General features: G+C 37.0%; 1 protein-coding gene across 1 annotated transcript; it reads left to right on the forward strand.

The window, feature by feature from the left end:
• The first annotated feature begins 1,122 nt into the window (after positions 1-1,122).
• Positions 1,123-14,299, forward strand: LOC139971329 (mitochondrial import inner membrane translocase subunit TIM50-like). The gene is made up of 9 exons (XM_071977679.1): positions 1,123-1,520; positions 2,129-2,160; positions 2,770-2,850; positions 4,055-4,174; positions 5,161-5,268; positions 6,145-6,243; positions 7,534-7,690; positions 10,864-10,967; positions 12,129-14,299. The coding sequence occupies exons 1-9, from the start codon at positions 1,142-1,144 to the stop codon at positions 12,210-12,212; spliced, it is 1,164 nt and encodes a 387-aa protein (XP_071833780.1). The 5' UTR covers positions 1,123-1,141; the 3' UTR covers positions 12,213-14,299.
• Positions 14,300-14,707: the final 408 nt, after the last annotated feature.

A 14,707-nucleotide genomic window follows, 5' to 3' on the forward strand; every position in this document is an offset into this window, starting at 1 on the left:
AGAGATTTTAAAGATGGAGGGGGGTGGTGTATATTCCCTTGACTGATTTAGGTAGGGCGTGAACCTTTATGCGCTTTATGCGCGCTTAATTAAATTTCATGTAGTTAAAAGTGTTATTCAGTTTGCTGAAAGGCATTAAAATTCTGGAATTTGTGATACACTGAACGGACAGAGGATTTTACACAGTCCGATCGAACTGATATGCCTTTGTCAACAGGCATGAACACTAACATCGAATGTTTTGTAATCACGTTGTGTGACATAATACCCAAATATATAACCCGCGTGCACCCTAACGTTTCTCTTAGACCAACTTCCGTATTTCTCATGCAGCTGAAATAATATTTATATTAAAAACGTATTACATGCAGTGCCCAGAATTCAATGTAAATTTCTCTTGACAACATTAGCAATAGTACCGTGAAGCAGGCACGTAACCATGTAACATCTGGGTTGATTTAGCCCACCCCATTAGAATGCAATCAGGGGAAGCTCATCTCACCCCCCCCCACACTACACTAGCATACAAAATGATATAAAAATGCGAGTGGACAGTACATACATATATAACATGTGTGTGCAGTACAACCTAAACTTTTGAAATTGCTTGAACATTACTTGAAAAGTTGCAAAATGTTGCATCAGTTTGCATCCAAGCACCCAGCAGTTTACAATAAATTCTCAATGTGGAGGGGGAACCCAGGCTTCCGTGGACGACACGTGTTCCACCCCAGTACAAAAATGGTGATTGCACACCTGTCATGAAGGCAAATAATAACATTTTGAGACCGTACTTTATCCGAGCAAAGTATTATCAATTAGTTAATACACCCTACCCCAAAGGTATGTTGTTAATAATCTCACGAAGTATATAGGTCAGGTATGACGTCATGGACATTTCTTCGTCCCTGCTCATATTATTATGTTTCATGTTCTATTGGGCAGTTAAGATATTATTTTTATCAGGCTTCTTTCTAGGATTGGATAGATGATTGAGAGTAACAAAAATGTCATAGTTATTTGTTGTGAGTTTATGTTATTATTGTTCTAAAGTTAGAACCAACTCAATTGACCCCTGCTAAGTGATATACTGTAAGCGTGCCTCGTAACCTGTACAAGAATGGAATAGTCCAAAGTCAAAATGGCAGCCCTCTGTAACACATGCAGTAATATCCCCCTGCGAATATTTTCATCGAAAGGGAATATTTTTCGTCAGTTTCTGCGACCTAATGTAAAAGTGTGCATGGTCCGACTCCCTCAATTACAATCTCTGACATTAAGATGCTTTTCAAGAACATCTTTATGTGCTTTTGCAGAACACAATTCACAGCAGCCCGAAAGCACTCTACCGATCAGTGTACTCATCAAGCAAGCTGAAGAAAAAGCTAAAGAATCCACGGGGGACGAAGAAAGGAAGAAGAAAGAAAGAAAGCAAAAGTTTGCCAAATATCAGAGATGGGCCATGTATCTAACTGGAACTATGCTCGCCGGCATTTCACTTCTCACAGTTTATGAACTTGGTGAGGTTATAAATCAAATAAGCTTGCATTGTTAAAAAAATGTAACTTGCACAGTGTGGTATGTATGAAACAGGTCTAGGCCTAACGCAGGATCCAATAACATAACATGTACGAGAAGCTACAGCAGGGGGATGATGCAGGACACTATTTTGTAGGCATGATCAGTGTTCTGTCATGATCTCAGAGAATCAGAGAGAAAACTGGCTAATGTATGCCTATCCAAAACTCCTACCCGAAAGCCATAAGTGATGATGATATTTATTTAGAAATGCAATACTCAATCATTACATCCCTGGCAAAAATTTACCATGCTTTAACTACGGTAAATTACTACACTTTTACCATGGTTATACCACGGTAGACCCAAGGTAAGAGTGTAGTAAATATGTGGTAAGTTACCATGGTATTTTGGCCCTATGGTCATGGTATTACCATGGTTTACCATGGTATACCATGGTAACTTACACCAAAAATACCATGTATTTACCATGCTTCTACCGCATGTTCACCACAGATTTACCAAAGTGAATATTAAAGACATCAAAATATAAATATATGAATTCTGTAGCTTAACATTAGTGCAATGTTATTTTTTTATTTCACACCAGGGGAACCAAGGAAAGATGAAAATGGACAAATAGTAAGTCCCAGTTTACTTTAGACTTTTCAACTTTTCCCCAAAAGTGTTCTTATCAATGTTACAGTACTATTATCATGAAAGCTTTATCATGCTTTTGGTGGTAGTAATTTTGAAATGCAATGTGTTAAGGTCACGAAAGTGCCAGGAAAGACAGTTAACAGTTGTTAGTTTTAAACGAATTGACCAAGTGACAGTTTGATTTTTGTAAATATATCATGGTTGTCTTATTTCAATAGACTTTGACTGTAATTAACTGTGCTAAGGTTTGAAGAAAAAAGAAACAACTTAGTACCTAGTTTGTTTCTGGTAAGTCATATTCAGTGATGTGACCTTTTAGACCCAATCATACAATGAACCACTGAACCATAAAAGTGATTTTGTATCAGTATTTTGTGAGTAGCAAAGAGTGATTTTAGAATGATTCCTGACATTAAAACAAAGGTAATGTCAAATGTTCATCTTGGAAAAAGTGAAATATTGTGAAAGTACTGAGAGGAGAGTTGTTGGTGTTTCATAAATATTTGTGAAATTGATAGCTATGAGGTACTGTGTAGCCGGATGGCTTACTGTTTCATAAAGTTCTTCCATATTTTCTTTTCTTGACATTAGATTCCAGATGAGTTTGAAAATGACTTAGTAGTCGCAGCATACATCAAAAGAGCTTTCAAAGAAATGAGGAATTATAGAACGGTAAGTTGACGGACCTCTAAACTCAAGCAGAAATTCATGAGTGTCAGCGTTTGGTGTACTATACCCCAAAATAATCATACTAGCATCCTATTAACCAACTGGTTATTAGCAGTTAAACTTGATGTGGTTAACTGTGTCTGGTTTGCTGTGAAGAAAAAAGAACTTTAAAGAAGTAATTGTTGTTTAAACCCTGATTTTATGACTTCATTTTGTACGGATAAAAGAAAAGAAAGCACAGTGAAGTGAAGTGGTTAATAGTACATTGCATTGTCCTGCATACTATTGGAGGCTCTGAATTTTGTCTTTTATATTAATATATTTATATATAAATCTGTGAACAAAACCTGCTATATACATCTTTGTACAGTACATGTATTGCAAGTTACATAGTTTTAATTGCATCTTGCGAGTGCAACACTGGATAAATTATTCCCTGCGTTACATTGTCCTGCATGCCGCATGCATTAGGTCTCAAGATTCAATAACCTGTAGTTACAGGAATTAAGTGAAGTTTCAGCTCAGAGATGTAACTGAATTTATGATATCCTTGGATCATTCCCACTTCACCCACTCCAGACCCACCAGTATTGAAATGAAATAATTGAAGATGAGTATGTTTCTTGTCAAGGACCGTGTTACTTTGCATTTAATGAGCTATGAATTCAAGCAATCGTGTGTATTGTCATCATCACCATCGGTGATAGTGATATTGAGTGTTATACAGATTACGAGATGTTCAATTTACAGCACCGCTCTCTTGTGCTGTTGTATGAATATTAGAAGAATGTTCAGTTCATAAGTCATTGGTTATTGTTGGATTGTGGAAGAGGAACTGCATCTAAGCGTACTGGAGTAATTTGAACTCAGGTCCTAGAAACTGTTTACGAGATATTAATAGCTGAAGTTTTTACCCTTTATGTCAAAAAATCAACACGAAAGAAAGAAGGTTTGTCCTAAAGCTGTTCTCATCTTTAATTATCTTCGACTCTATTGTTTGCCTTGGTTTGGATAGGGCCCAAGGTTTACCTACGATGGTTGCAAATCTCACTCACTAAAAAATAAATAGGGTATAAAATTCAAATTTGAGATTATTGAGAAAATGCTTTGCTGTTAAACTTAGACACGGTGCAGTTACAAAGCTGTAGCTGTCATATTAAAAATTTGAACTTGTGGTATCGTGCAAAACTTTGTTACCTTTTCACAGATGATCGTTGAACCTTCAGCTGAGAAGCTCCTACCAGACCCCCTCACAGAGCCTTATTATCAACCTCCTTACACCTTAGTACTAGAGATGACGAATGTATTGGTTCATCCCGAATGGACAGTGAGTGTTGCTACTTTCATTTATCTTATATTTGGATGACAGGTTTGAGGCGTGTGTGGAGAAAAATATCCAGTGACGGTTTGAATTATTGCTGATTTCCCATGTAATGATATTTCCTTTGACTATTCAAACAGCAGACCGACTGCATATTATCGCGATATAAACTGTCTTGGTATTGAGTGTAGTCTTTGCTTAAACAACTTTGATGGTTGAACAGGAGAACCAATTGGGAAAATAGTGCGAAGCAATGTGGATAAACAGTCAAATGACAAAAGTTTGTTTTTCAGTTTAATTCAGTATGTGAACCATTCCTGCAAAATTGGTGTCATGGAATTACAAATAACATCATAGAAGTAAGTTAGGAGTAATTCAAAACAAACAGCAGTTAGGAAACTGTTAGATGAAATATTGATAGCACAGAACTAGAACAATGTAAGGAGAAATAAAAATTTCACTTTGATCAGTTTCTTAACCAGGATGAAAGTTACCTACAAAGTAACAATGAGAAAGAAATGCAAATTTGTGTGAAAAAAACTTTAAAATCCAGAAACAGATGTCTACTTTCAGTAATAATCATATATATCATAATTAATCATAGCCTCACCCCAACCCCCCTCCCAATATCTAGTATAACATCAATCTGTTGAGAGAATGGGTGGGGAGGTCGGTAAATTGGACTTGTCAGAATATATGCTCTGCTTAAATTAAAACATTCAAATTCAGGGTATTCTCTTACTCTCAACTTCGTCTGTAAACTGCCTTTACCACAATGGCACCTTAGTTTACAATCTGGCCCACAGAAGCCTCCAGACACTTTTGACCACAATCCGACCCCGTCCACCCGTCCCTACAGTTGCAAAGACCCCGCTGTGTACAAGTGCACCGTTCTGGCAGCGACAGTCCATTATTCCTTCCAGAGTGATAACATGGTGAAGTGATCAGTTATGTTTTACAAAGTGCTGCAAAATACTATTCTTTGTTTTCAGTATTCAAATGGCTGGAGGTTTAAGAAGAGGCCGGGGGTCGACTACTTCCTACAGCAGGTCGGTCCACCATTGTTTGAGATCGTCATCTACACCTCCGAGCAAGGATTCGTGAGTATTTCATCTCCTTCACTAAATAAATAAATGTAACAGCTATTTTCACAGTCTGGTGTTTCCCTTAGATTTTCCAAAGGACAAATTTGGTTGTCTTAAATGATGTATGCACAATAAAATCTCTGTTGGTGTAATTGTTTCACATTAAATATTAAATAACAGGCTGTACTTTTGGCAATCCTCAAACGTAAGGTTTTGTTTAATTTTAATAAAAATCTCAAAGGATTGAACAACTGCCGTAGATATGCTGATGTTACCTATCCCATGGTTGCCCTTAAAAGCAATTTTGTACAGAGCAAGAGTTTTAGGAGACAAAATATCTGAGAATACCGAACTACAAGTTACAATGGTACATTTTAAAGGCTACAATACATGGGTCTTCTCTATGACTGGGAAATAACAAAAGTTTAAAGAGCAAAGAAGTTATTGGCCAGGATAGGATTGAACCAATAACAGAAAATAGTGTGTCTTGACCCTTTCAGTGACTTTTATTCAAGGGCTTATGGTCTCTTGTGTGGAAAGTTTAGAATGCAATATTCTCACAATAGATGAACATATTCAAACCCAATTAATTTGCATGTCACTCACTAGGATTGTTACAATTGTCCTGTAAAAGAATGTTACGGTAATGTGACATGCAGGAAAGATGAATGAGGTCACCCTTAAGCTATGTTTTTTGGTAAAAAACTGAACTATAAAATTTAATGGAAGTTTATCAAAGTTAAAAATTGCGTTCATATGTGGGTCATAGTTTGTACTTGTATAAGAAAGGAATTTCTCAGCACTCCCAACCCCAAACCCCACCAGCAGCAGCAGCAGTAATTATGCTAACTTCAGTGAGTGATATTTCTTGACTTTTCTTTCACTTTACAGACTGCTTTTCCTCTGCTTGATAGCTTGGACCCTAAGGGTTACATTATGTACCGGTTATTTAGAGATGCTACCAAGTATGTTGATGGACACCATGTAAAGGTTAGTCTTCATTCATTCATTCATTCATTCATTCATTCATTCATTCATTCATTCATTCATTCATTCATTCATTCATTCATTCATTCATTCATTCATTCATTCATTGTTAGGCCTTCCAGTCCAGGATTGGCCTAAATCATATGTGATGTATCCCCTTTGTGGTAACTACTCAAGGAACGGTAGTAACAGTTCTGAAATATTTTGTGAAATTTTGCCACAATCCCTTTGTCTTTTTAGTTAAAATACTAAATATGTCGGTACTGCATGGTCGTTAATAGTAATAATAATTATAAATATGTTACTAAAGCGTCACAGTTCAGAAAAACTGTTCCTGGTCAAGCCAAGAGCTGAAAGATATGAGTCTCATGTTGCTGCTTAAAATAATTTACATTAAGTTAATTAGCAATGATTAAGACTTCCAGAGAGGAGAGGCAGCAGATGCAAATGTGCTGTCTACAAAATGTGACCTTGCGACCGGTTGAACAAGCTTGAAAAATTTACTGGTACGCAGATTTCAACCAGGGTTGTATCAGTTCATAATATAACACAGACAAGCTGGAGTCATGATGTGAACAGAGCACTAGGTGAATGAAAGGATTTTGAAAACAATGTGTTGTTCTATGGGCAGCCAAATGGGAAACTAAAAGAATTGAAGTTATATGGTCTCACACCTGGATTTAGTCAATCAAGTGGGGCTGCCAAATTCTGAGTAAGCAGAAGTTTGTGGACAATTTTGTGGATCATTGAGTCCAGCAACTCTAATGAACAATAAGCAATATGCTCATTGGTTTGGGTGTGGTGGGGTGGGGTTGTTTGGTGGGAAGGGTTCATCCACCCACCCACCCTTTGGGGTTGTTTGTTAGGGTGGGTGGGGGAGAAAGATGGTTTACACTGGCAGGGAAAGTGGCACTGGAGAGGAGAATGAAGGTTTATTAATTTTCAGAGTAAAGAACAATGCTTAGCCTGCTACCTCAAGATTTGAAAGATAGTTATATATTTGATACAGAAAATTTCTGGCTTTTGGGATGTCTGTCCCAGAATAATTCACTAGTAACCTCTCTTGAGAAGTGTGTATATCTGGTACTTAAAAGGTTCAAAGGTTCCAGTCATTTATTCAACCAATGTATAAAACTATTTCACATCGAAAATCATCGAAAATGTTGAAAATAGTTTTAAATGTAGAAATAGCCACAAAAGTGACATTTGCCTCGTGATAAGTTAGAGTTAAGAAATCAGTTGTATGTACACAATCAGTTCTGCTATTGACCCATCTTTTTCCTTCTCATTTAGGACTTGTCCAGTTTGAATAGAGATATGTCCAGGGTAATCTTCATTGATTACGACCCCAAGTCCTTCCAGTTGCAACCAAGAAATGCTGTCCGCATGAAGAAATGGGAAGGAAACGATGATGATAGATCTCTGTTTGACTTGGCAGCTTTCCTTAGGAGTGAGTATTGTGTCATTTTCTTCTTGGTTTTTTGTTTGTTTGTTTTGAACCAAAATGAGATAAAAGTGTAAATTGGATAACCACCTGATGTGAAGTGTAAGTAATAGGCTCTCCAGCTTCTCCAGCATGCACATGTGGCTGGCAAAGTGTCATAAAATAAACTGGCTTACCTTCCAGGCCTTGCAATATGGAGTGTTGGGCCAACATTGCCAATTTTTGTCTTTGGCTGATAAAGGACATTAATCCAGTACTGATAGTATTTTAATTGGGGGGGGTAGCGGTAGGGTGAGGGGTGATATGCAGTGAGGATGGATTTTCATATATTTGCCTTGAGAAGGTAGGAAAAATTTCTCTTCTTCGCCCCCTCCCCTTCCCCATGTTGGTGATTTTGTAGCTATAGCATGAGACAAATTTTATGCTGATAATAGCAAAGACAAGTATGACCAACTATCCCATAAGTATAAAACTAAATGTGTATGCCATTGGGTAAGACTTAAATGCTTATTTATCAATAATGCATTGATAAAGCAGCAAATATTTAGCACAGATTTTAATTACCATTTCAAGACAGTTCATTCCCTTGCCTACTCAACATTTAATTTTTGTTAAGTATAAACCAAAACATTGGCAACAAACTAGAAACAGCTGTGGCATTTATTCAGTGTGAAAGTGTACTTTTACACATGGTGTACTGATATCGTTGCAGGATGCTATGATTTATTCCTACATGGGTGTCTGTCCTTGTAATTGAGGTATGAGCAGTAACAAGGTCATCTCTAGTCAATGCTGTCAGCCTACTTTAATGTCATCCTATCGATATTTATTTCGATATTTATGTTAATTAGAATGTCAGACCAGACAAATGGAACTGTTATTAAGTTATTTTCAATTGTGTCCTTGATAATACTAAATTATTGATCTGTTATGAAATCATAACAGAGAAAAATCCGCTAGTGTTAGAAACTTTGTTGTGCGGTGTGGGTCTGTAGGAACATTCAGTGCATGTATGAACAATGTTTTCTTTTATAACATGCAACTGTAAACTATGCACTGTTTGCACTGCACAGTATTTGTTTTGTTCTTTCAATTAATGGTTTATCAGAAAACATGGAGGTTAATTTTTAGCTCATACCAGCATGCCGGTGTGAGCTATTGTTACAGTGCGGCGTCTATCACTCTATCACTCTATCCGTCAACAATTGGTAAAACCGCTCCCACTCGCATAGTGTTTGATGGAATTTCATGAAACTTGGACACAAGGACCATTGAGTATAGGGCCATCAGAGATGGTCCAAAATTTGGGGTCAAAGGTCACCTGTGGGCTGTAATGGGCCATTTTGTGGAAATATGCAAAATGCTTCTTCTCCTACAGATCCCATGGTACAATGTTGAGGGTCTGTCACGATAGTACTATGGTAGTTTTACCTTCAGGGTGTTCATGAATTTGAGATCAAAGATCAACTAGGGGTCTTTTGTGGCCCGGGCCGCGGCCCTATATTTTCAAATTGCTCCTGTTCGTACAGTGTATGGCCAATTATAATGAAACTTGGTCACAATGTTCCTCGGGATGAGAGTTACGAGGGGTGTTCTGAAAATTGAGGTCAAAGGTCATTTAGGGGGTCATTCTCTGTAATATTTTCAAATATCTCAATCTCAAGATTTTGATGGATCATATTCAAAGTTGAACTGATGATTGTTGGATTGTGTATGAATAAGGTGATGCCTAAAAATTTTTGGTCAAAAGTTAATTAATTACAATTAATCCCCATTGTTTAAAAAAATCTGAGCCTTCACTTTTTGCCAAAGCTCCTTTAATTTGTCTCCCAGTCCCTGCAGTGTTTGTTTACATTCGTGGTTAAGCTCTGCAGAGGCTGTTAGTGGAATTAAAGCAGGACTGGGAGTTGTTATTAACTGTTGAACTGTAAGCATGAGAGCCCTATAGCCAGTCAGCACTTGCCGATTCTTAGAAGTCTTTGAGCCTGAGGTATGTAGGCAGCTTGTGAAGTTATGTCTTGTAGGGACTGATTGTTATGTCTGCTAAGGTAAAGGGGAGAAAGTTTAATAGGGTAGGTCAGTGGTATTGTTTGAGAGAGTGGGTAACATAGGATTTAAAGGGGAAAATAGGAATTATAGCCAGTGGTGTGGCCAGGATTCTGCTAAGGGGGGGGGGTATCCCTCATGGGCCCAAAATTGGTTTTGTGGGCCCTACATTTTTCAGCTCGAAAAGGTATGAGCTTCTGCACCATTGGTGCTTTAGTTAAGGAGTATTTGTGGATGGAGTTTGCACGAAAAGACTTGCAATAGTCTACAACGAATAATGAGAAACTGTGAATGAGCCTTACTTATCATGATTGATGGCAGTTCCACAGTCTCTATATAGGCATTGAGCTACATGAATGTTATGGGTTCATAGTCAAACTATACATATGACAGCCGAAAGGAATATAAACTGAAGTTTCAGATTCTGCATATTACATAGGGACTGTAAAAATGAAACCAACCAGTATGACCGGCAACTTTTACTGCGATGTAAATACTGAAATTTTATCCATGTTTTTGCTTCCAAAACAACTGCATGATCTGGCATATGGATTATACTAGCAACTGTGTTTATTATTGCTATGGTTACACTTATTAAACTCGGCTAAGATAAATAAGACATGTAACAATATGCAACAAAAGGAGTAAAAAACAATGTAAATTACATGTGAAGTCTCTATGAGGCGATGCAGATTGTTTGGACAATATACTCTTCCGATAAACATCATCGGATGTAGACATTTAACCATCTCAGCAACGGAATAAATGATGAAGGGAAGAACCACAACAGTATGATGGTTTTTGGGTTTTGTTTGGGAACTTGATACTTAAACGGAAGAATACCTAGCTCATATGATAAAGATCTTGTAATCCATGTAAAATCTTGTTTCACTTGTTTGAAGGAAGGAAGTGTATATGTGTGTTTGGGGAGGGGGGGGGGAGGTATATCGATCGCAAAGACCAATGATGAATGTTAGGGATTCCTTCTCCTTTAAGCAGAAGAAAACAACAGAGAGCAATAACAATAAGTAAAGATTCTTATGAGGAGAGATGATCATTCAAAGCTAAATTTTGTTGTCTAGGTGATAGACTGTATAAGTTCTCATTTGTCTTGCTTTCTATATTTCTTCCAGCGATTGCAACAAGTGAGGTAGAAGATGTGAGAAGTGTCTTAGACTTCTACAAACAACATGATGACCCTCTAGAAGCATTCAAAGAAAACCAGGCCAGATTACATGTAAGAATCATTATCCCATGAGGGATTCAGAGTTCAACTGGACCCTTCACAGACATATTTAATTCCTCTTTCACGTGGGTGTACTATATTTCTTGCTGCAATGTTTTGTTACCCTAACATTGCGTTGTATCCTTTATATCCATAAAAAGAAATATGACCTGAAAAGTGTGAAAACTCTTAAAACAGATGATGAAGAAGTGAGTATATATATCAGAGCAAATTAAATTGAACCGATAAATACAACTGTGAGATATGCAAAGCAACAAGACCTACATAGATCAGTATGATGGTAACTTTATGCAAGATTAGGGATGGATAATGACATGTTTGGTCCTTTCTCTACTCCTCCTCCACCTGGCCACCATACTTAACTCCCCCACTCCCCACCATGACCCTCCATTCACCCCCCCCCCATGAGAATTCAGGCTAGGTACTGTAGGTTGGATCAAACTATACGACCAGTTGCAAGTTCTCATGATGGTGGTGAAACATCTATGTTTGGGATTGACCATCCATTGACTGGTTGGTGAATCACATTTGAAAAACAGTAAACATGTTTATCCTTACCTGTAGTAGTAATGTTACATGAGTCTACTTATACTATCTGATTTCAGAGCTGAGGGTGTGAAATGTAGAAAAATAACACAGGTATACATTGGTCATTACCTCTCTGGAGCTGGTATTACAAATGAAGGGCTTAAATTACCTCTCATGAGATTCTTGATCACCTTGAAATGTACACCTGATTATTCATGAGAGTGTGCTTGTAAAGCCACAGTAGAAAGCTTCTAGTTCTGGAGCAAAGTCATTCATCTTTCAGTTGATGAACAAAAGCATATAGTAAAGTTACTTACTGCATGAGTCGTTACCAACAATGCACACATAGGTATGTGGTAAAAGTGAACTGAGGGTGTTAGGGGAAGTAGGGGGCTGTGCAGCATTGGTAGCTATTTTATCCTCTGTTGCATCAGATTGTCAATTCATCACTTTAGGAAGAACCTCAAGAGAGGTGTTCAGTAACTTTGGATATTTATCTTTTATAACTGTACGGATATTTTATATCTTGATGTACAAAACCCAGGAACAGCACGGTAAAAGAAATTTGAAAAATCGAGTCAAAGTATCTTGGATTCTCATATTTGTCATCTGTTTCATTTTAAGGCGGAACAGGAGAGGATAGCTCAGACGAAGAAAGAGGCCACAAATCTAGCAGGCAGTTGGACCAGTCGTCTCTTAGGAAGATGATGAATGCAGTCATGTGCGTAATGCGGACGGATTATGAAAAAGTACGAAAGGGACAAAAAGGTAACCTTCCAGCTGCAGCTGGATTCATATCTTGTCATCATATGAGGAACTATTGTGAATGATAAATATAGATACATTGACCATCAAGAGTGTGCAAAAGTAACTATTGCTGGACTTGCAACATGTCATCTAGATACAAACCCCGAGAAAGATTTTCCTAGGACAGCCGTTGTGTACACAAGCGATGAAAAGATGCCTTCTAGTTTACCACTGTATTCATGTTACCATAGTTACAGGTATACCAAGAAAGCGACACTATAACAAAGAGGCATTCAAATGGTAATGAAGGTTGTCCTCTAGGTACCACTGGATTCATATCCTATTATCTAAGAACGTATCCCTACGATTTAGGAAGATTTCACGTAGTCCGTCTGTAACGTTTCATATTAATATTAATGGAAGATATACCGCCTGCATGGAAACTTTCACGTTTTAGTTTTAGTTTTTACTACGATTGCTCGCATTTGATACAAATAGTTGTCTTATAAACGGTTCCTTTGATAAGAATTACGATACGTCTTTTGATTTTGTTTACAGAGAGCATAATTGTTTTCTTTTACCGATTTTCTTGTGGGCTAAACATGATTTAGTACTAACTATTCAAATTTTGATTTATGAAAATTGAATTATGTCGAAAGAGAAAAGAAATGTTTGTTTTTGGTTGAGACTAGAAATAATGCCGAAGATGAAAATAGTTCTAGGATTTTTCTCTTGTAAATGTGACGACTTGTCTATATTAGTCCATTTGGCTTTGGTAGCAGCAGTTCATATTTTGATAGTCAAGTTATCAACCATGATGCGACTCATTCAGTGATGGTATTATCATGCTTTTAATTGCACGGCTGATTTTACAACAAACACTTCATCTTACATGATTGCTGCTTATCTTGTGTCTGTGACAGTTATTGACGTCATGTACATTCCTGGTTGCAGGAGAATGCTTCAGAATATGATATTTTACTTTTGTAATATCACAAAAAGGTGTTTAGCATTTTAATGAATTTGTTTGGTCTGACTGTACTCAAAAGCAGATACCATATGAATACCAGGCCTGGGGACACCTGTCTAACTGGGGGAAAATAATCAGTTTATGATTATCCATAAACTATACCATTTGAAGAGTTAGAAACCTTGGTATTTATTGTAATTTGCTTGCATTACTTCATCCCCCTCCCCACACCCAATTGCAACCTCCATGTCTGATTATAATTTAGCTGTTTTGCCCACCAACACAATTATTTTTTACAAATTTCTATGACATATATTTGAACAGAAATCTGTAAATACAAGAATCTACAAGCTTCATCTGAGTGATTTTAGTTGGAGAGTGCTTGATACAAGTGATAATGTTGATTCCCTATTCAGTGTGCTTGTGTCTTGTTTAATGATGTATACTACAGAACCTTTACATGAAAGAGGAATTAGCAGCATTGTTTTGGTCATGTATCTTGTCAGGTCTGTGATTTGCAACAAATGTCATGTGATAAGTATTCCAAAAATGTTGTTAACCATTACTGTGAAGGGTTTAAACCTTATTATTGTTTATGCACACGTACCTTGTAGGGGGGGGAGGGGGGTCTTGGAAGCTAACTCCACCCCCTTATTCATAGAGTGGTATGAAACAGGGCATAAATATGGCACTCTTTAAGGACACGACTCTGAAAGGAGCTATGCAGATATGTTTTGGAGAAGACTTGTTTGTAAGACATAATTAGCAATGATAAGTTTGTACTTTACAATTTATACTTTTCCACAAAGCTTACAAATTCCCTGTTTTCATGAAGGTAAATAAAAAAACATGTAAGGCATCTTGACAAAGTTCAAGCTCATGTGTAGACAATTTTGTATTTTTATTTTTACATTCAGAATCTACAAGATTAGTTGGGAATGTGAACTGTGTTTCGCAGTGATAGGAATGTTACTGCAATAAGTAAATGTAAACACATGCTAATGTTCACTGTGTGAACAGCTTACTAAAAGATTGTAATTGGTTAAATGTAAGAAAATAAAAAATGATTAAAGCTGAAGATACTCTACCTTCCTTTATTTAGCTTCTCTTCATTGTAGCTCCTCCATACCATAGTTACTATACTCTTTATTGGTTACTCTATTTTGTAAAATGAAATGACCTAGCCTCTTTATTGTACAGTAATTCTGCTGTACACGTTACTGTCCGACACGTCATTGTAGGATAGAAATACTATAGCTTCTCTGTACTTCAGCTAGTCTACACTTTAATGGATACATGTATTGTGTAGAATAGAACTATGTTATAGCTTTTCTGTACTTCAGCTAGTCTACACTTTAATGGCTACCTTGAATTGTAGAATAGAACTATGTTATAGATTCTCTGTACTTCAGCTTCTTTACTCTTTAATAGCTACTCTATATTGTAGAATAGAACTATGATAGCTTCTCTGTACTACAGCTACTCT

This window comes from Apostichopus japonicus, chromosome 8, assembly GCF_037975245.1.
Source record: "Apostichopus japonicus isolate 1M-3 chromosome 8, ASM3797524v1, whole genome shotgun sequence".
NCBI classification, from domain to species: domain Eukaryota; kingdom Metazoa; phylum Echinodermata; class Holothuroidea; order Aspidochirotida; family Stichopodidae; genus Apostichopus; species Apostichopus japonicus.

What these genes read in the sequence shown, in the direction of transcription:
- LOC139971329 (XM_071977679.1), top strand. Translation starts at nt 1,142, where the DNA reads ATGGCAGCCCTCTGTAACACATGCAGTAATATCCCCCTGCGAATATTT. An exon ending in CTTGGCAGCTTTCCTTAGGA is followed by an intron (nt 7,691 to 10,863) that starts GTGAGTATTGTG and finishes TATTTCTTCCAG; the next exon opens with CGATTGCAACAAGTGAGGTA. An exon ending in AAAACCAGGCCAGATTACAT is followed by an intron (nt 10,968 to 12,128) that starts GTAAGAATCATT and finishes TTTCATTTTAAG; the next exon opens with GCGGAACAGGAGAGGATAGC.